Below are 22,641 nucleotides of genomic sequence, written 5' to 3' on the forward strand. Positions count from 1 at the left end.
ATGCCTCCCCATGGTAGCCTGCAAGGTTACCAACCACATGGTCACTTTCCTAGTCGGGCCATCAAGTCCAAGTACTCAGATCCCTATACCAGCTCACCAGAGTCAATGATGGGTTACTCCTACACAGATGGTTATCAGACAAGCTCCCCAGCCAGCATCCCACACCTGGCACTGGAATTTCAAAGTGTGAACAAGAGGAATCTCAAATTCAGGTGAAAATCTCAACTTACTTACAGCGAGAGCAGGCAAACCAAGGCAAGCATGAAAAACTGAACATATTTGGGGTTATGTGCAACATGGCAGGCCAGACCCTCTTTACCATTGTTGAGTGGGCCAGGAATAGTATCTTCTTCAGAGAACAGAAGGTTGATGACCAAGCAAAGCTGCTTCAGAACTGCTGGAGTGAGCTCTTGATCCTTGGTCACATCTTCTGGCGAGTGGTACATGGGAAGGAAGGGTCGCTCTTGCTGATAACTAAGCAGCAAGCTGACTTCTTCAAGCAGAACCTCCCAAACCAGAGTCACACTCACCAGCCTGGTGTGCCATTCACAAGAGCTTGTCCTGAGACTTAGTGCCCTTCACTTTGGTCATCAAGAGTTTGTGTGTCTCAAGTTCCTAGTGCTCTTCAGCTTAGACGTCAAGAATCTCGAGAACTTCCAGCTGGTGGAAAGTGTGCAGGACCAGGTGCATGCTGCCCTGCTGGACTACACAGTTTGCAACTACCCACAGCAAACGGAGAAATTCAGACAGCTACATCTTCGACTGCCGGAAGTCTGGGCAGTCAGCATGCAGGCAGAAGAGTACCTCTGCTACAAGCACCTGAATGGGGAAGTACCCTACAATAACCTGCTCATTGAGAGGCTGCATGCATGCAAGAGCCTAAGAAGCTCGCTCTTGAAACAAAGAGACTGTAGGGAGAAGAGGAGGAGGAAGGAAACATAACACTCTAAACTGCTCCAAAGCAATGTTGATTAAAAACTTGGTTTAGCCGGGCGGTGGTGGCGCACGCCTTTAATCCCAGCACTCGGGAGGCAGAGGCAGGCGGATCTCTGTGAGTTCGAGACCAGCCTGGTCTACAAGAGCTAGTTCCAGGACAGGCTCCAAAACCACAGAGAAACCCTGTCTCGAAAAAACAAAAAAATAAATAAATAAATAAATAAATAAATAAATATAAATAAATAAAAACTTGGTTTAAAGACACCGAATTTTAAAAAGCATAATAATCAAATGCTCAATAGCAAATAAGTGAGCTATCAGGGAATTTGTACTGAAAACTGTGGGTTAAAGGCTTCAAATCCCCCAAAGGGTTCATAAGAAAGACATTGCCATGGGGTGGATTGAACTCACAGACAGAATCCAATACCACATCACAATAAAAATGGACAGACTGTTCCTTGTATATTTATACTGATCTGATATTAAGAAATTCAGCAGTTGATCAGTGTCATTAATTGGACATGTCCAGAATGTCTCCATAATGAAGCTGAACAACTCTCAAAGAATACATGGGCTGTGCCTTGACAGTCCTTCCCTCCTCTCAGAAGGCCCCACACCTTCTGACCTATGAGCTCTGAAGCTTTCCTAAGGACTTAGGTTCAGCCACACCCAGTAGTAGCTCCACTAAATCATGAGCACTGAATGTCTCTCTTAGACCTGCCAGCAGCTAGTAAGGACAATGTATAAATATGTCAGCTTGCCATTTTAAATATGTTCTGAACTTGTTTTACCATGTGTTCATAATTTAAATTTAAAAAAAGCAGGCAGTATCCCTCTTCTATATAAGCATTAGTTAATATTCAAGAAAATCAAGCAAATTTAAGCAAATACTCTCAGCAAGCAAGCTAGATCTTATTTCTGCTATTTTTTGCTGAAATACAGATTTGGCACGGTTGGGTTTTATAAGAGTTTTTGGCCAAGAGGCTTGTTAGTATACATCCGTCTGTTTAGTTATCAGGGTTTGTAGTTCACCTAAAAATAAAACACTAAACATCTTTTGCTGGGATGTTAAATAGTCACAGTCTAAGGAGCTGAAAAGTCGAAGCATGTTAAGCAATCCAAATGAAAGTAGGTTGAGATGCAAAGGCAGTGATTCTCACGGCCTGGAAAGACAGTGAAGTCATTCCAATCTCCTGCGAAGGGCAATGGAAGACAGTAGTACTGGCCTAAGTCATAGACCAAGGTCTGCTGTAGAACAAAAATGCTGGAGGGCGAGGATGGCAAACTCTCTCCAACCAGTGCTGTCAGTATTAACACGCGATGGCCACAGGTATGGAAGCCTTGCTTTACTTCCTGGTCCTAACAGGGAGCTGGATCAACATTTATTGAAAATAAAATATTACTACATTAAAGGTTTTTTTTAAATATTTTTATTTATTTATTATGTATACAATATCCTGTCTGCCTGTATGCCTGCAGCCCAGAAGAGGGCACCAAACCCCATCACAGATGGCTGTGAGTCCCCATGGGGTTGCTGGGAATTGAACTCAGGACCTTTGGAAGAGCAGGCAATGCTCTTAACCTCTGAGCCATCTCTCCAGCCCCCATTAAAGTTTTTTTTTTTTAAAAAAATCCTACTGAATACATCCAGAGGGAGAGGGTTCACTCCTCCAAAGGGGTGCTTTCATCCAAATAAGGTTCAAAAGTGCCAGACTGCCAGAGGAACACACATTTATAATGTAGATCCATTCCAGAACTCAGGAACAGCACCAGTGGGGGCATGAAGGACCGTGCCTGAGCACAGGTTGTGATAGGTGACTACTTTTCCGGATAACCCAGAAGTGGCATGTTTCACCCCAAGAAAGCGAGAGGCAGTCAAAATAGGAGGAATATAAAATATAAAAAAAGGTCACCAGCCATTCAGGCTGTACAAGAACACAAAGCAACTAACAAACCTTCAGAGGTACTAAAAGCCTTGCCTTTAAAATGGTTAACTGAGAATTCCATATGGGTTAAGTAATGGCCTTTAACTGAAGACAAACTGCAGGCTTTAGAACAGCTGGTACAGGAGCAATATGATGCTCGCCATGTTAAATAATCAACCAGCCCTTGGAACTCTCCTGTATTTGTTGTTAAAAAGAAATCTGGAAAATGGAGAATGGTAACAGATCTAAGAGCTGTCAACAAGGTGATCCAACCTATGGGCCCTCTACAGTCTGGAATTCCTCTGCCTTCTTTATTATCAAAAGGATGGACTCTTATAGTTATTGATTTAAAGGATTGTGTCTCCACTATACCTTTACAAGAAAAGGGCGAAAAGGAATGTTAACCTGGGTATTCCATTGCTACAAATAATAGTATGAAAGAACCTTCTAGAACAGATTGTTTTCAATCTGCATTTGGCGTTCTGGACTTCTACATCCACATGATATTCTGGACATAAGTATTTACTGAAAGGAGGGCCCCCCTAGAAAGTCAAATGGAAGCTCCAGCTGACTCACTCTCTTTGCTGTGTTTGGAATCTCAATAAAGGTGTGTAATTTAAGAAAGTAGAGAAGGACACTGGTGGTTTGAGTCCTGGAAAAGACAAGACACACACACAGGGGCCCAGGGCAAATGAAGGGGCCTAGGACAAATGAAGAGTCAAAGTCCATAGAGTGGAAAAGGACAATTAGGGCTAGCCTTGGGTCCAGAGAGAAGGAAGAGCACTTACTGCTCTTCCAAAAGACTCTTAGATAAAGTTGCCAGCAGTCACACTGGATGGCTTACAACCACCTGTAACTCCACCTCCAGAGGATCGAAAAGTTTCTTTTGGCCTTCAAAGATACCTACACATATGTAGCATACACCTACACACACACACACACACACACACACACACACACACACACATTTTTTTAAATAAAAGAAATAAGTATATATGTTTATAGTATCACTGCTTGGGGGTGTGGGGGCTACATCTTGGATTTCTAAATATTGACAGAAACCTCTACAGCCTGCTTTCTTTCCGAGAGAGAGCACAGTCCACAAAGTGTCGATTGTAGTGCATGATTGTTTCAGTTGAATTTAAGCCGAGCAATCTGTCTTGGGGACCTCTATCATCAAGCTAAATTCCTTCTCATGTGCATATAATTCGGTTAAATCCTTAATGATGTCCCATGGCTTTTATCCTGTCTGCTTCTGTATCTTTATTTAGTCTGGTGGATTTGCAATTGACTGATTTCAATCCCTAGGGCTCACGATTCAAGGGTGTCTTATACTCTCTTGGGAGCAATGAGACCCTTGGGTAGCATCTCTGAGACAGTCCTATCAGAGGTCTGTCTGTTGACCGAGGGCACTTTCACCTAGAGGCTAAGGGGTTAGAAGGAAGTCAGATTAGTTAGATCAAGAAACTGCCTGGATGGACAGGGTGGCAGGGTGACCTTGAGGCTCTTGGCAGAAGATTCTATCACATGCCCAGTTAGGTAACACATCCCTCCTTTTACCTCAGCCAGTCTTCTCTCCCTGTCAGACCTAGAGAGGCTATGCCAGATAGAAAAAAAAGAAGAAAAGTGAAAGCTAAAACCAGTCCTGTCCCATCTTCCTCTCCATGGAGGGTCCAGGGAGGAAAAGAAACTAAGATGGGTCTTTAAGATGGAATAGGTTCTGTATATGTATCTGCCTGAACACCTGCATAACATGTGTTAGTTTCAAATCATGTCCCTGAAATGAAGCTGAACCAAGTGTGCTGATAATGCACCCAGAATCCCAGAATCTAAGAGGTGGAAGCCGGAGTATCAGGAGTTCACGATTATCTATAGCTGCACAGTGAGTGTGTGTGTGTGTGTGTGTGTGTGTGTGTGTGTGTGTATACCACGTGTGTAGGGGCACCAGTGGAGGCCAGAAGAAAGGATAGAATTTCCTGAAGCTGGAGTCACAGGTGATTGTGAACTGTCTTTTGTGTGCATTGGGAGGAGAATGCTGGTTCTCTGGAAGAGCAGCAAGTGCTAGTAACTGTTGAACCATCTCTCTAGTCCTTATTAAACCTTTTAAAACCCATACTACTAATCTTAATTAAGACTGAATTATAATATCTACCGAATGCTTTTACAGGGCATTTCGCTGCTATGCAGGTTTTGTTTCTGTAATACTACACGTGAGAGTTTCAGTTTTGGAAAAGATGAACAAAAGGATCTGAAGAGGTATTGCAATCATGGGAACTTAAGGTTTCATTTACCAGGACATATTTAGCCTGGATCATTAAAGCAGCTCCCCTAGAAGTAGATGTGGCAGGTTGAATTGGGTTTGTTGGCAGTGAGCCTATAATTAGTATTTGGTTTTGTTTCCAAAAATAATAACTCCCCCACAAAATCATATCATGTCGTATTTCCCAAGGAAAAGCAGCCAATTTTGAAAGAAAAACATCATTAAGGGTAATTAATTCTCCACTGAGGTTTTCCTCTCTCATGTATATTAATTAATATGGGTTTGTGCTGATGAGGAGCAGCAGCAAAGCACCTGATGCAGGCCCTGCAGGGTGGAAGTGAAAGCAAACCTAGGTCAAGCCAGGGGAGTTCTCTGGCCTTTGGATTCCTGATGCATGAAACCACAGCCAGCACTAATCCTGGTCTCCATGCCCATTCAGCCCTTAGCTATTTTTAGGGCAAGTTATTGGAGCCTTCACATCAGAGGTTACATTTAATGACAGGTGTGAAGTAGTATAAATTCTCTTCCAACTCAAAACACAGCATTCATATTTAGGCAAGATGCACCTGCCTGCAATCTGCAATGTCAAAAAAAAAAAGCAAAAACAAAAAACAAAAAAACCAAGAAAAACAAAATCAAACTCACCCCCAGCAAAACAGAATTAAAAAAAAAATAACAGGGAAGAGAGAGGGAACAGCAGTGCATTTGGTCCATGGACAAAGCTTTTAGATCTGATTTATAGCTACAATAGTGCAACCTCACAAGGGGCCATAAAAAATTTGTGTGGATATTCTACACTAAAAGATAAAGACGAAAGTTGTGTGAATGGTAGGGGTACATGCCTTTAGTCCCACCAATCAGGAGGCAGAGGCATGCAGATCTCTGTGAGTTCAAGGCCAGCCTGTTCTACAGAGTGAGTTCTAGGACAGCTAGGGCTACACAGTGAAACTCTGTTTCAAAACAAAACAAAATAAAAAGATAAGGACAAGATATTTTCTCTTCAAGAATACAAAGCTTATTAATTATTTATTTATTCATTCATTTGTTAATTCATTTATTTGTTTTGAACATAGGCACTGTGTAGACCATGCTGACCTTGAACTCACAGAGGTTTGATTGCCTTTGCCTCCTTAGTACTGCATTAAAGGTATGCTTCCACAGCTTGCGACAAGGCATTTTTAAAAGAGGAAAGAGTCCACTGTAACCTATTTCCCAGGTGATCTTCCACAGCAGTCTCGGCAGAGAGAAATGGAGACAGTGATCTCGTTCTGACTTACCCATCCCTCATGGCAAAACCACAAGGTGGCAGTAAATCCTGCTTCACCAGCTTAGGGATGTGGTACAGAATTGTTTAAGTTATCCTCCAGTTCACCTATCACCAGTGACTTTCCTCCTTCCTTAGGGCTTCTTCTTCCCCAATACATTAAAAATAAATACTCTGAGATTGTCTTGTTTTCTTGGCTGCAGTCAAAACTGCTCACCTACCTGTGATAAGTTTGACCTGTCATAGTTATTGGCTGTTTTGTGCTAAAATTGGTTGACTCATGCTAAAACTGCCTTGTGCTCCCAATGAGGTCATCTTTGGTGAGCTGGATCTTTCTTCATGTACACACAAACTTCTCATCCTCATTCCTAGAATCTTTCTTGATTGCATTCCAAGCGGCTCTTTCCTAATATTCATTGTACTGCGGGCTTGGGTGACCCCCTCTGATGATTCTTCTGTAGCCAAGGCAAGGTGGATTGACTCCTAGGCTTGGGAATCACTATTATGCAAACAGGAATTCCCCTGTGGGTATCTCCTCACCTCAAGAGTAGAGGCTCACACAGATTGAGATTCATGCTCCCAACTGTAAAACAGGGAACACATACCTACTCATACGAGGTGCACTTTTGCCTGGAACAAGTGAACTCTTTGTTAATGAAGGCTCTCACGACAAAATATGAATAATTTATGATATTATGAGTGTCGTTACTACACCTATAGCATTTAGTTGCTAGCCATAGGTAGGGCCTGAACATGATATATAATAGAAGGCACTACAGAAAGCTATGATGAGCCACACCTTGTTCAGTAGGCAGTGGGCAGTCAGTCAGTAGATGGACCATGCTTCTGTTTCTATCTTATTCAGCCTAATGCTTCCTTCTCCCTGCAGCCTCCAGATGGGGTAAGGGGGTAGTAAAGGTGATAAGGTTTCTCCTCTCCGGTGCTGTTCCTCTTTGGTCATTTCCACTATTTTCCAAAGTCGAGATGGGTTGAAAGACCTTCACTGGTGAGCTATCTTCCAGACTGTGATTCTTCCTTGTGGTTCATTAGGAGCCCAAGTATACAATAATTTAACCCACTCCAGGGAGAAGGAATCAACCATCCCACATACTCCTCAGAGCTTTTCACTACTATGTAAAGCTAACCTATTAAGACAACCGTTACCATCTGTGGACTTCCATGCCTGTCTTAGTTAGGACTTCTCTTGCTGTGAAGGGGCACCACGTCCATGGCAACTCTTATAAGGATAACATGTAAAAAAAAAAAAAAAAAATAAGGATAACATGTAACGGAAGTGGCTCACTTACGGTTTCAGGGGTTCAGTCCATTATCTTTACCATGGCAGGGAGCATAGCAGCGTGCAGGCAGACACGATGCTGGCTATATTTTGATCAGAAGGCAAGAGCAAATGGTCTGAGTGTCACACTGAGGGAAGCTTGAGCAAAGAGACCTCAAAGCCTGACCCACAGTAGCACATTTCCTTCAATAAGGCTCCAACTCCTAATAGTGCCACTCCCTTTGGGTGTCATTCTCTTTGAAACCACCACAGTGCCCTTGTATAAAGACGTGTCAGAAATCAGAAAAAGAGTCTTGGGATCTGAGGTAGTCTGAATGCAATTGGCCTACAGAAACTCATAAGGTGTGGCAGGATTAGGAGGTGTGGCCTTGTTGAAGTAGGTGTGGCCTTTGGAGGAAGTATGTCACTGTGGTGACACACTTTTGTTTCAGCTACCCTCTCAACTCAAACTAGTTTACAGTAGGAAATTACTAACGGCCAAGCTTGCCTAACTGTAACAGGGTAAAGGTTTCTCTAAATTTTCTCAGCCGAAGCCATTTTTTGGTTTCTAACCCGGGCCCTGAAAAGTCCCGTGGGAAAGCAACCTGCCCTCTTCTAGAAACTCAAGGTCGAAAAGCCCCAGCTAATATGATTCTTGGCTCTTGTTAAACTGATTGCTTACTTCCTCCTGCAACTTCCAATCAGGCTGTAGTTTTTCTGTGTTCTTTGTCTTTAAAAACTCCTTGAAAAATTCATTTGGGGCTGCTCTGTGGGAACTGTTTCTCTTCAGGCAGTCGCTGGCAGACTTAATACAGACTCTGAATTTGAATTTTGGACATAAGGGTGGTCTCTGGATTTTTACTCCTTAACACCAACGACATATAGACCTGACGAGGTCACACACACACACACACACACACACACACACACACACACACACCACCTTTGTCTTTGCTGAACACAGACAAATTTAAGCAGCAAAGGAAATGAAAAGCTTAGAGGTAGAAAGACAGGGCCCAGATTATCTATGAAATGGCATCCTCCTGATTATTCAGCCAACAACGAAAGGGAAGGAGGAACCTGTATTGGGATTCTAAAAGCTGTTCTCTGTGCTCAGTGTGCCCACCATTCTGGACTGATGCCTGGCTTTGCCAAGTGGTAGAGTGAATGACCATGCTTTCACTACTCCGAGTCTGCAGTGCTCTTATTATGATGAGAGTCTTTGTCTCTCACACAACCAAGTACTCAGACATATGAACCCTGTAAGGAACAATTTATATCCAAACCCCAGCAGGGAGCTAACTCCTCATTTTTATTTTGATCCAGCTAATGAAGTACATCCTAATATTCCTGGGGAAGAAGAGCTCCTGATACGGAACCTCAGCTGAATCCTTGCCCATCATAAAAACAAAATGTCACCCTGTAGCCTGTCCTATAGCGAATTGAACCCTCGTTTTGGAAATTTGTACCCAAGAAAAGCAGGAGTAAGCACCCAGCTTCTTAGCTCAATTTCCTAGCTCTCCCCTCGGTGGAAAATTGATTCCTGGAGTGTTTTGATCATCACCTTTTCCACACGGAAGACAAGAATAAGGGTTCAGTGGTAAGAGTGCTCGCCTAGCAAAGGATGTTGGGTCTGAGATGCCCCGTGAAAGGGGGCAAGGCTGAAAATAGAGAAGTGGGTAGCATCCGTGCCTTGGTAGAAGTACAATAGATGATGGCTAGGATAACCCAGAAGAGAGCACAGAGAGGAGACTGTGCATGTGGTCTTGTAAGCAGCCACTGAAACAGAAGGGATGAAAGGAAGAAAGGGATGAGCCACTGCCCTGCGGACGACTGAAAGGTTGAGAACTGCTGGCTCAGCTGTAGAGCCTTAGTGTCCAAGATACTGAGTTCCACCCCCGCACGGAGACGGGGTGAGGAGGTAACAAACGCTAACAACGTGGAGGTGTGAAGGACACAGACATTTGAAGGGAGCGGTTAAAGATTCAGAGTGTGATAGACGATCAATCACTGCCAAAGTCCAACACCGGGGACCAAAATCCTTGACACACTGTTGCTACAGGGAGGCGCAGCTACGCAAGAGATTCCCGCAGCTCTCTTCCGACCCTCGAAAGCCAACCCTTCCCTAAAGAGCTCAGGGACCGAAATCATCTTTCCACGCTGCTTTTACGCTGCAGAGTTATCCCGGAGAAGGCCGGGTTCCAGCTAGCAGCGCGCAGCCGGACCTGCCCTGCCCGAGGAGAAGGCGAGCGCGCCAGCGAAGGCCCGCCCCTTGGGCGCCCCGGGAGGCTGCCCTACGCGCTGCACTGCGGCTGCGCGGGCCGGGCGCGCGCAGAGGGGGGCGGGGACGCGGAAGGCACGGCGACTGCGGTGTGAAGAGGCGAGCCGGCGGGAGGGCGGGGGCGCCCAAGGGCGGCGTCGGGGGGCGGGGGTGGCCGCAGCGGCGCGAGGCCTGAAGGGAGGCGGCGCGAGGCCTGAAGGGAGGCGACGCAATGCTGGAGACCCTGCGCGAGCGGCTGCTGAGCGTGCAGCAGGATTTCACCTCCGGGTGAGTACGCGGTGGGCGACCAAGAGGGCCGTGGGGCTGCCTGCCGTCGGGTCGGCGCGCCCTCGCGCCTCGGCGTCGCGGCGCCTCGGCGTCAACGAACTTCCCAGCGTCCCGGCGGCGGCCCCGAGTCTCTTTGAGTGGCGCGGGCGGGGATGCCCTCCTGCCCGGTCGCGGGACAGCGTTGCCCAGCGGGCCAGCACGGTCACGTGAAGGGCTGTGTCCTCCGCACTGGGAGCCCGTGGCCCTTCCCAGGGCAGGACCCACCCGGGACCCGCCTCCCTCTCCGGTTTCAGCTCCGACACCCGGCCGGTCGGCCCGAGCCTTAGCCAGGCTAGCCTGCCTCTTCTGCTCCTTCGCTGCCTTTGCCCTAGTTTAACGCCCGGATAGAGGAGCTGGGCCACAGGGACGGAGCTGGGTCGAAATTGTTGACACCCTGAGTTGCCCAAACTTTGGACGCCCCGGGGAACCTTTCGCAATCTCCAGGCTCTGCCCGCTCGGAGCTCCAGTTAAGCCGGAATGTTAGGGGAAGGCGTCATTAAAGGACTCCCCAGGTGTATGCGATGCACTACAAAGTCAGGGAACGTGTCGGGATGCCAGGCTGCCTAAGTACTTGTGCAGGATTTTACCACTTAACCTGACGAAGTTACTCGGTTTGCCTCTGCTTCTACGACTTTAAAATGATAGTAATGGTGCGTCTCATAGAGTTAACGGGACTGTTAGATGTGCAACAAGCGCTGTTTGTGTGGTCTTTAGTGTTTAATTCATTTGCAGCTTTTCTTGCCTTACAAAAGTGTCACCTTTAGAAAGGATCCGCCGCCATCTCTTTGGTTTGTTCTTTTTTGTTTGTTTCTTTGAGACAGCGACTTATGCTCGAACCCAAATTGGCCCTGAACTGTTAGGAAATACTTCTGCCTCAGTGCTGGGATTCCAGGCATCCACCGCCATGACCTGATGGTCTGTCATGTGTTCGGAGAGTGTTCCTGATATGAGGGCACTGTAGTCACGATGCTACTTTAATAATTCATGGGGAAAACGTTAGCTGAGCTCTTATCTCGTGGAGAAAAAAAATGTTTAAGAATATTTGCCTGTTGGCAAATATTTGAAAGTTTCCAACATATATTAGAATATGTATATTGCTATATATGTGTCATTACTGACGATCTTAGCTTTGTGTTCTTATCAGTATTAATTATGAGTGCTTAAGGAATTATTCAGTGATAAGTGTTACTGCATGCCTTCATCTTTTTAAACTATAAATTTAGGAAAAGCAACTTCTTTTTTTGAGTGTAAACTTAACTTCAGTGTGTTGCTCTGATAGCTTGCTTTTGTAACATGACAGTGGCCATGAGTAAAACCCACTTGAATACTCTTCTGTTACTACTTCAAGGAATTCTTTAATAGCTCAGCGTCCCTTTTGGTAGTTGCTAGGAGCATTGATCACATGGTTGTCTCAGAACCCATTCTTATGCCTGATGTTTACTTAGAAGGCTTTTTGCTTAGGAATGTGGACTCTGGACTGCTCAGCCCCACTCTGTCTTCTGAGACCTGGCAGCTTTAAAAATTTAGAGTTTAGTTAGGGGTAGGATCTGAGGATATGTGATCAGGAGCCCCTGGGAAGTAATGCCATAGCCTGGGACAGTTTTAGTGTTAGACATCCTGAGAAGGTCTTGTTTCTTATGGTTTCTTACATCCCAGCTTCCTTTCTGCACAGGTTACTTAGCTGATAGGCCAGGAGACTGTGCCATTATCCTGTTACCTGGCAGAAATAACAATCTTTGAATCATGTGTGTCTCCCAAGGAAAAGGCAACTCTGGCAACTCTGACTGCTGATACTAACTTTGGTCAGGTCCTCAATTTCCTAATTTCCTACACATTTTTTTTTTATTTTACTGAGGGAATAACAAAACAAAAACCATCTTTCCAACTCTTCCATATTCTGTTTTACATGCTTGGCCATTTTGGCCTTGGCTAAGAAATGAAACACAATCCACATTTCTGTGGTAATAAGCACTGAGGGGTTTCTTTGAAAAAGTCATAACAGTCAGCTTCCAAGACTATAATATTGAACCTGTTTTGGTAGGACCCTTGGTAGTTAGAACAAGTGTTCAGCAGACAGAGCGGCTGTCTTCTAAAACAATTTCTAATATCCTGTGCTCAGGTTTCAATCGATAGGTGTTCTGAGTTTGCTATATGCAGTGTTATTCCTAACAGCAGGGGCAGAGACTCAGTTTCTGCTCATTGTCAGTTTTCGAAAACTCATAGAGCTGGCAAATTATCTTTTTAACTTTTTCCCATGTGTATGTTTATGTGTCTCTGTATATGAATGTCATGTGTATGCAGGTGCCTGCAGAGGGGAGATGAGAGCATGGGATCCCCTGGAACTGGAGTGAGGAGCAGTAGTGAGCAGCCACGTGGTTGCTGGGAACCAAACTCGAGTCCTTTGGAAGAACAAGTCCTCTTAACTGCTAAGACATCACTCCACCACCATCCCCCAAACAGCACTATTTTTATTGTTCTCCTAAGAGAATGACACCTTAGTGACTTAAATCATGTCCCGCGGTGTCCTCCATGACTCTCCTCTAAGCCAGGAAACTGACATCTTGTGGATGTCAACTGCATCCCAAGTGCGAAGAATGATCTCAGCTGAGCTTGTTATTTCTAGGACCCCTCCTCACCTGCGGATCCCGCTGCTCCTCGCTACCACCTGTTATATTCAGTGCTGCCTTAATTATGCGTGGCATCCAGAGGGGGCTGGTTAGCTGGAGAAGGCTAGAGGAGGGGAAGCCCTCATCCCAGGATAAAGGCTTTCCAGGTGCAGTCTGTTGCCGGGAAATGCACCCACACTCCTATAAGTAATGCCTCACCTGTGCTCTGTAAGGAAGCTCAAAAAACTTACTGGTTTCCCCAAAGTGTACTATGTAGATACCATGTCTTGGCCTGTCATTGGGATGTTAGGGGGAGGGGGTAAACATTGTTTATGTCTCTCCCAGAGAAGGAATTTTAGTTACAAGGCTACATTATCTACATTCCATTCAGACTTACCAGAAAATGCCATGTAAGTCATTATTGTTACAGGACAAGATAGAAATTACAGATGGTCTGGAGGAACCCGGGTTATCCTTAGGCTTTTAGCCTCTTTTCTTTTGTCAGTACTGGGTGTCTTGGGGTTTCTATTGCTGTGAAAAGACACCATGACCATAGGAACACTTAGAAAGGAAAACAGTTTTTTAGATTTATTTATTTATTATGTATACAATGGTCTGCCTGCATGTGTTCCCTGCAGACAGAAGTTGGCACCAGATCTTATTACCGGTGGTTATAAGCCACCATATGGTTGCTGGGAATTGAACTCAGAACCTCTGGAAGAGCAGTCAATGCTCTTAACCACTGAGTCATCTCTCCAGTCCCTAAAGAAAAACATTTAATTGAGGTTGCTTGCTTACAGCTCAGAGGTACAGCATTATCATCATGGTGGGAAGCAAGGCAGCATGCAGGCAGACCTGGTGCTGGAGCTAAGATTCCTTACACCTTGATCTAAAAGGCAACTGGAAGTGAACTGAAACATTGGGAGTAGCTTAAGCATGTATAAGCTCTCAAGCCCACCTCTAAAGTGACACACTTACTCCTCCAAGACCACACCTCCCAATAGTACTGCTCCTTTGAAGGGCATTTTCTTTCAAACTACCATATTCCACTCCCAGGACCCAAAGGCTTGTAGCCATATCATAATGCAAAAATGCATTTAGTTCAATTTCTAAAGTCCCTATAGTCTGTCACACTCTGAACAATGTTTTAAAGTCCAAAGTCTCTTCTGAGATTCATGCAATCTGTCATCTTCTGTAAAAAATCAAAGAAGCAGATCACATACTTCCAACATATGATGGCACAGGATATCATTACCATTCCAAAACGTAGGGAAGGGAGCATAGTAAAGAAATACTAGACCAAAGCAAGACCAGCTGGGCAAACTACAAACTCTTTATCTCCATGTCTGATGTCAAAATGCTCTTCAGATCTCCAATTTCTTTCAGCTTTGTTGACTGCAACATACTTTCTTGGGCTGGTTCTACTCCCTGGACAGGTATCCCGTGGCTCTGGCATTTCCAGCATCTTGGGGTTTCCAAGGCAATCCAGTCTTCAACGTCACAGCTTCACACAGTGGCCTCTCTAGGCCTCCATTCAGGGACATCCCTGACACATGCCTGGCATCAACATCTTTCCATTGTCTTGAAAGCAAATTCCACAGTCCATTTCTTCTGTCAACTTTAGAACCTGCTAAATTCTACTGCTTGCTGGGGCTGGAACGTGGCTCCTTGTTCAATTATATCTTCACTAACTTACTATTTTTGATGGGTTCCTTCACTGCCTAAATTTGTCTCTCCTGAAACTGGATCTGTAGATCAGGTTGGCTTTGAGCTCAGATCTCTTTCAATTACGTCTTCACCAGCTTTCTGTTTTCTGATGATTTCTTTCACTGCTTAAGCTTGACTGCTCTGTAGACCAGGCTGACCTCAAACTCGAGATCTGCCATCCACTGCCTTCTCAGTGCTGGGATTAAAGGTGCGTGCTGCCACCATGTCAGGCTCTAAGATTTTCTTCAGTTCCTTTTCATAATTTAGCTGGTGGAATCTTGCTCTGAGGTCACCGCTCCCTTCATTCCATTTCTTAATCTGTTTATCTCCTTGAACACAGGACTTAGCTCCATTCTATTTCCTAGGGACCCTTTTCTCCTCAAATATTGTTCCTTGCTCAGCTTGTTCCTTTTCATTCTATATCATCATTAGAGTTAACACTAAACAACAGAGTCTCTTCTAGGCTGTTTTGAGATTTTTCTCTTCAAGGGAATTAATCCAAAACTCTTCACTTTAGCCTCAGGCAAACTTTTTGGACAAGGGTAAAAAGCAGCCACATTCTTCACCAAAATATCTCAAGAACAATTTCTAGGCAACATACTAAAATTCTCCTCTGAAACCTCTTGAGTCAGTCCCTCACAGTTCAAATCACTCTTAGCATCGTTGTCTTCCATGCTATTACTGATAGGCTTATTACGCGGTGCTTAAAGCATTCCACTGCTTTCCTAATCCAAACTCCCAAAGTCTAAATTCCTCCAAACAAAAGCATGATCATGCCTATAACAGCAATACCCCAGTCCCTGGTACCATCTTCTGTCCTAGTTAGGGTTTCTATTACTAAGAAGAGACACCATGACCATGACAACTCTTATAAAGGAAAACATTTAATTGGGTTGACTTACTTGCAGTTCAGAGGTTTAGTCCATTATCATCATAGTGGGAAGCCTAGCAGCTTGCAAGCAGACATGGTGCTGGAGAAGGAGCTGAGAGTTCTTAAATCTTTACCTGGAGGCAACAGGAAGTGGTCTAAGACACTGGGCATGGTTTGAGCACATATATGAGACTTCAAAGCCTGCCTCCAGTGTGACATACTTCTCTAGTCAGACCATACCTACTCCAAAAAGGCCACACCCCCAACAGTGCTACTCCCTGTGGGGGCCATTTCCTTTCAAACTACCACACTGGTAGTTCGAACATGCCAGGCAAGTGCCTTGCTGCTGAGCACCATCCCCAGTCCCTGTGGTCTTTCCTCATAAACATCCATGGTACAAGTACCAGGAAAAACCTAGTGTTGTGGTTATATCATGTTCTTTCCCCCTAAGTGATTAGCAGGCAAACCCAAAAGCCTTAGAACTGGAGGACATTAACTCTGGGTCTTTTTACCTCTGTTTTTGTTTTCATTTGATTTGGTTCTTGGAGCCATTTTAGGAGGTTCCTGTAGAAACAGGTTTTTTGTTTGTATATATTTTTAGACTGGATTGGCTCTGTGGGGAAACCATTGGAAGTACAGACTTTGAATCCACTGTTTCTTTTAACCTTTGAACATTTATGAACAAAAAAAATTAGATACTATATATGTAAATCTCTTCAGGGAATGGAAACACAAATTTCCTGAAGGTTTGTGACTATATATTACAGGCTTGTATTTCCTGTTTGTCATGCTTTCAAAGGCACCACTGCCCCCAACTCTTGTTGAATATCTTCATTCTTTTCTCCTCTTCTATAGTTTTACTTTTTTTTAAATATTTATTTATTTATTTATTATGTATACAATATTCTGTCTGTGTGTATGTCTGTAGGCCAGAAGAGGGCACCAGACCTCATTCCAGATGGTTGTGAGCCACCATGTGGTTGCCGGGAATTGAACTCAGGACCTTTGGAAGAGCAGGCAGTGCTCTTAACCACTGAGCCATCTCTCCAGCCCCCTCTTCTATAGTTTTAAATTGTGCAAAGTGTATCTAATACTTTAGTTTATAGTGTGATCTGTAGACAAAACTTTGCTAGAGATGTTGACCTTTCTAGGATTTCATTTCCTTATTTTTTTTTTTTTTTTAGGTTCTGGGAACAGAACCCAAGACCTTGTGGTAGGCAAGCAATCTGTCACTAAGTTACTCCTTCAGCTGATAGGTCCTTCCTATATATAAGAGGTATGGTCCTTCCTATATATAAGAGGTATACGTATGTGTGTGGAGACAATAGTTAGTACCAGGTGCCTTTCTTTTTTGCTTTCTACCTTTATTTTTTCAGATTTACTTATTTTGTTTTATGTGTGTATTTGCCTGCATATATGTGCAAAGTACCCTTTTTCATAGTTGCTTTTAAGGTTTGAGAGACCATATGCTCAGTTTTGCATAGCATGTACCAAGAAATGTTTGTGTATTGGGCTAGATCTGGAAGCTACCAAAGTTCCAGAAGCAGCTTCCCACCCTGGTAGTAATGAAAAGCGAAGCTAATGAACTGAATGTTAAAAGACACTAGTGATGTGCTTTGTGAGCCCACAAGGAGTCCTTGATTTGGGTGCATTCACTGAAGGTTTCTAAGTTGGACCTTGAAGAATAAGAATGGATTATTATAGGTTTCAGTCAAGGTACTGGAGAAATGGAAGCCGTTTTAGGAGATGTAGCTGGGAAGGAAGTTCAGGACCTGGGAACAGAGAATTTTTCATGCTTTGCTTAATCTATCAAAGATTTATCCTGTGCTTTGTGTCAGACCCTGTTTAGGTACTGGGGCTATAGCACAGAACATCTAGACTAATGGCAGGAGGCAAATTATTTAGAAAGTCAGAGCTGTTGTGGCTAACAGATTAAGGGACGGGCTTACATGTATTTTTGTGTTTGGGATCAGGGATGGCGAGCAGAGAAGTTACGCTTGTATGTGTGGGCCATGTAGGAGATGATGAGTGCTGGCAGACATGTAAAAGAGGAACAATGTAACAGGCAGTGGTTGAGCTTGTCAGCGGTGAGAAGTGAAATGAAAAGGTCTAGAACTTGTGAATGTTGATTTGTACTTTCTCTGTTTGTTGCTTTGTTTGAGACAGGGTTTCTCTGTATAACTTTGGAGACTGTCCTGCAACTTGCTCTGTAGATCACACTGACCTCAAACTCATAAGAGATCCACCTGCCTCTACCTCCCAAGTACTGGGATTGTGTGCGCCACCACTGCCCAGCGATTTGTAGCATCTTAGATAAGTGATGGTATTATGCCAACATAAAGGACAAGAAAAGACTTGAGGGGAAAGGAGCAGTTGATAGTGATTTTGTGAAGTAGCCCTTGAGATCTGAGGAGCTCTTGGAAATTGAAGGTACCCTTAGGAGAGGGGTCAGAAATGAAGCAGTGTGTTTGAGATTCATTAGGGCAAAGGTGGTTTGAAATTATTTTCCCTTTTCTGAGTTTGTGCCACTTTGGTGTGCATTTGTCAGGTTGTGGAGCTTAAGGGGTCATATAAACTTTTAAATATGATAGTTTTTCTTTGAGATCAGACCCCTCCACCCTGTGTTTGTGTGTGTCTCTTTCTGTCTGTGCCACTACAAAATAAGAGAGATATGTGAACATAATAAATTGGATTTTGATTTGTGAACAGAATTTAAAAGTGGACTAGCAGAAGGTTGAATGTGATTTAAAGACTTGTGTTTTACCATCAAAATATGCTGACTTGCAGGTTTTGTAGTTTTTGTCAAAGCAACCACTGTCCCTTTTCCTGCTACCTTGTAGGCAGAGTAGGAATTGATGGGCGTGCAAATGAAATGCTGTCCATACAACCCAGTGCAGTTGAGCCAGCTAGCAGATCTCTCTCTCACTGGTACATCAGGAAGCTCTATGGTATTCCACCCTGGCTCAGTAATGTCATAGCTATTTGATGTACATGTGGTTTGTGTCCATGTCTATGTGGATGTGAATGAGTACAGACAGAAGGCCATCTGGGTTTTTCTTTAATCACTTTCCACCTTGTTTTGTTTTTGAGACAGGGTCTCTCACTGAACCTGGGTCTCATCAGTTCCTCCAGGCTGTCTGTCCTGTGAGCTCCAATGATGTGTCTGTCTCTGCTTCCGCAGTGCTAGTATTACAGAAGCTTCCTCAGCTTTTACGCGGATTCTAGGGATCTCTAACTCTGAGGCCAGTCTGGTCTACATATTGAGTTCCAGGATGGCAAGAGCTACAAAGTTAAACTTTGTCTTCAAAACAAACAAAAAAAGAACTTAAAACGAAAAAAATAATAGTGATTGTAACCCTACATCTTTTTCTTTCTTAAAATTTCCTCTTTCTTGTGCTCTTGGTTTTTGTTTTTTGTATTTGTTTTTTCAAGACAGGTTCTCTGTATCTTTGGTGCCTGCCCTGGAACTAGCTGGCCTCTAACTCACAGAGAACCGCTTGCCTCTGTCTACTGAATGCTGGAATTAAAGGCGTGCGCCACCACCGCCCGGCTGAGAAAACATTTTTTAAGATAAGATCTCAGGCTGGCCTTGGACCCTTAGTCATCCTACCTTAGCTTCCCTGCTGAGATTGCAGGCATGTGCTTTCATGTCTAATTTAAAATCATTTTCTAAAATGAAAACTTTAAATATACACAAAAACAGAGCAGTGATATGAGCCCCGCATGTCTCCGTCAACAGTCTTCAAGTGTTGGTGTCTGTCTTTCCTGTCTCAGTCCTCCACGGATCCCCTGCACCTCTCCCGGGGAGTTCATTCACCAGCATAGGCAGTGCACAGATGTGCTGCTACAAAATTAGCACTAATTCATTGATAGTATCAGTTACTCAGCCTGTAATCAGATTTCCTTGCTTCTTAGAAATGCCTTTTTACAGCTGATAAGTCCAAATCCAGATCAAATAAGTTCCACACATTACATTTGATTAAAGACCAATTTTTGAAACAGATGGTTATTAAGGAGCCACATGGGGAAGTGCTTATTAAATCTTACAGCAATTTTATTTTCAGTTCTCTATAATGATCTCTCTTTACCTTTTTATCCCAAATTCTTTTTTTTCTTTTATGGGGGAGGCAGAAAAGTTGATAGGTTGAATTATGAAGTTAAAAGATACTTTAGAACTCTGTATTTGAGATATCAGCATAGATATATATTATGTGTACCTTCCATTCTCAACTCTAAACATAATCCTGCTTGAGTAGGGTCCACTGCTGTGGATAGCAGTCTCAGGGTAGCTCTGTCTAAATCGTTACAACTTAAAGCCTCTCTGAGATTGGACTGAAAATGGTAGAACATGGCTGTAAAAACTCCCTTCTTGACTTTCACCTGTGGAGGTTCTTGTTGCTTCCTGGACAGCTAAGGCTTTATGGAATTTCTTAAACTCAGCTAGAGAGATATACAGATTATTTTTGTATTAAACAGATTGTTGATTCTTTTGAGCTTTGTAATTTTGGGGATAGGGTATGGGCTGAACCCCCTATGGGGTTGAAAATTTTGACTTGTTAAAAATGTATTTTCTGTTTGTTAATTTATAGGCTGAAGACTTTAAGTGACAAATCAAGAGAAGCAAAAGTAAAAAGCAAGCCCAGGTAAGCTCAAGCCAGCTTAATTAGCATAGCTTGAATTTTATATAACTTTTGGCTGAGTTTGTAATAGGATCATTTTTATAGGCCTGAAGGTCTGTTGAGTGAGTGCATCTGACCCCCCAAAAGTACTGATTCTTTCTAAATATTGAGACACATGGAATTTGTATTAACTTATGAAGTTATGAAGTGTTAAAAGAGCTGAAGTGTGTCAAAGTCCTGGATTAATGAAAAGCAAATTAATAATGAAATAGAACTTGATAAGTGAGTCCCTGTAAATGTGCTACGTGTTTTACATTTGGACACTAGAATTGTATTTTTTTTTCAAGTATGTGATCAAATTCAATTTCAGCTGGAAACATGAGCTTTTATCCAGCCTATTTTCTTTATCTGACATTATATGAAAATGTTTATTGTATTATATGCTAGAGACAGTTTCTGCCTGGCAAAATAATACTGTTATGTTGCAGTTTATTACTTCTGAAGCAATATATTTTTTCGAAAGCTTAATTGTCATTGTGTCTGTGTGCACGCCCACCCACACATGCACGTTGCCTGCATAATTAATGTGCACTACTTGCATTGCAAGTGCCCACAGAAGCCAGAAGAGGGTGCCAAATCCCTTGGAATTGGCATTACAAGCAATTGTGAGCTGCCTGATGTGGGAACTGGGAACTGAACTGGGATCCTCTGCAGGAGTTGCATGAGCCATCTCTCCATCCTCTTCATTAGTGGTTTTAATCTTTTAAAAGATTGTAGGATATTTTATTTATGTGTATATTTACCATGAAGGCAAGCAGAGGGTGTTGGGACCCCTGGGACTGGAATTACAAATGGTTCGGGCTGCCATGTGGGGGCTGGGAATTGAACCCAGATCCCCTGGAAGAACAGTCAGTGCTCTGAACTGCTGAGCCATTGTTCCAGCCCCTCATTAGTGGCTTTAAAATTATTTACATAATAATTGGCAGTGCCAGAATTCTTGTAGCAGTTTTTTAAATTTGATTTTTATTGAGCTCTACATTTTTCTCTGCTCCCCTCTCTGCCTCTCTTCTCCCTTTCAATCCTCTCCCAAGGTCCCCATGCTCCCAATTTACTCAGATCTTGTCTTTTTCTACTTCACTTATAGCAGTTTTTTTTTTTAAAGTTGACCGAATCTGCAGCAATTCTAATAAGTGTTTCTCTTGTTAGGAGTGCTCCATACTTAACAAAGTACTCCGCCGGACTGGAATTACTTAGCAGGTAAATATTTTTTTTAGATCAGAGTTGTACTTTTAATTTTTGTTGAAACATGCTTTACAGTTTTACAGATAAAACCCTAAAACCCCAGAATTTTCTGCTAGTGTAACGACAAGATTGCTTACTTCTTTTCCTTGAAGGCAGCTGCTTTCACCCCTCCGTACAAGGCCATTCTGATTTGGACAGATAATCACTGTTGTTTTTCTTGTGGATTATTCCAAATTAAAGAACTCAATTTATTTTTCGTTTTGCTCTTTTTTTTTTTTTTTTGACAGTCTTCTGCAGCTCAGGCTAGAACCATGTTCTGTGTAGTGGATTACCACATTGAACTTTCTGATCCTCTTGCCTCCACTAGAGTGCCACTATTACAGGCATGTGCTGCTAAGTCTGGTTTATATGATGCTAAGAATCAAACACAGGCTTTGTGCATTTTAGGACAGCACTCTGTGAATCTTATATCATTTCCCAACCCATTTCTCTTGACACAATAATATAAGATGTGGCTCTTCTCAGATATGAAACAAAAGCTCAAGCAAAAAGAAAACATGCTGATAAATTGGACATAATCAAAATTAAGCATTTTTTTGTTTCAACACCACCACAAAAGCTAAATAAAAACCCACAGGAGAAGAATTTTTCTGCATATTATTTGACTGATGGAGTAGCATCCATAGTCTGTAAAAGAACGTTTATTACTCAGTAACAAAAATGTGGTCCAGTGAAGAAACAAAAAAATCTGAATAAACATCTCAGAGTGAAGATACACAGATGGCCCAGAAGAGCATGAAAAGTGCTCAGTATTATTTATTATCATTAGAGAAGTGCAGATCTGAACTGCACTCAAATGCCACTTCATGTACTTCATCTCCATTCAGAAAGCTGCACCATATTGAGTATGCCAAGGACCTGTGCAAGTTAGCATCACCACCAGGGTGTCTCTACATAGCTCTGGCTATCCTAGAATTCACTCTGTAGACTAGACCAGGTTGTCCTCAAAGTCACAGAGATCTGCCTGCCTCTGCCTCCTGAGTGCTGGGATCAAAGATGTGTGCCTCTACTCCTGGCTCAGATTAACATCCTTATATATTCTTGATGGACATTTAAATGATGCAGCCACTTTGGAAAATAGTTTCATAGTCTCTCAAAAATTTTATTACAGAATTGTCATATAAAATAGCCGTTTAACTCCAAGAAAAGTGGAAACATACTGAGTTAGGTGTGATGGCACATGCTATTAATCCCAGCACTTAGATGTCAAGGCAGGAATTCCCGATCATGAATGAGTTTGATGCCAACCTGTGCTACATAGTGAGAGGTGTGCATTCGCTGCCTCCCC

The 22,641-nt window shown here is 43.2% G+C and overlaps 1 protein-coding gene and 1 pseudogene across 4 annotated transcripts in view; both read left to right on the top strand.

Moving 5' to 3' along the window:
* LOC121433944 lies at positions 1-942 on the top strand (annotated as a pseudogene).
* A 9,125-nt stretch (positions 943-10,067) lies between these two features.
* The window catches only part of Dtnbp1 (dystrobrevin binding protein 1), a 102,911-nt gene continuing 90,337 nt past the window's right edge, over positions 10,068-22,641 (top strand). For 2 of the 4 annotated variants that reach the window (XM_041632970.1, XM_041632972.1), the window contains exons 1-4: positions 10,095-10,209; positions 16,617-16,708; positions 20,022-20,075; positions 21,258-21,308. Coding sequence is in view for 2 of the 4 variants with exons in the window: in XM_041632971.1 (XP_041488905.1) it covers positions 10,154-10,209; positions 20,022-20,075; positions 21,258-21,308 (161 nt within the window). In the remaining 2 variants the exon portion in view is untranslated. Of the gene's footprint in view, positions 10,210-16,616; positions 16,709-20,021; positions 20,076-21,257; positions 21,309-22,641 lie in introns of all 4 variants that reach the window. The other 2 variants (XM_041632971.1, XM_041632969.1) reach the window with 2 other exon arrangements.

Source organism: Microtus oregoni, unplaced genomic scaffold (genome assembly GCF_018167655.1).
Source record: "Microtus oregoni isolate MIOR12 unplaced genomic scaffold, Mior012 000042F_ref0000377, whole genome shotgun sequence".
Lineage (NCBI taxonomy): Eukaryota > Metazoa > Chordata > Mammalia > Rodentia > Cricetidae > Microtus > Microtus oregoni.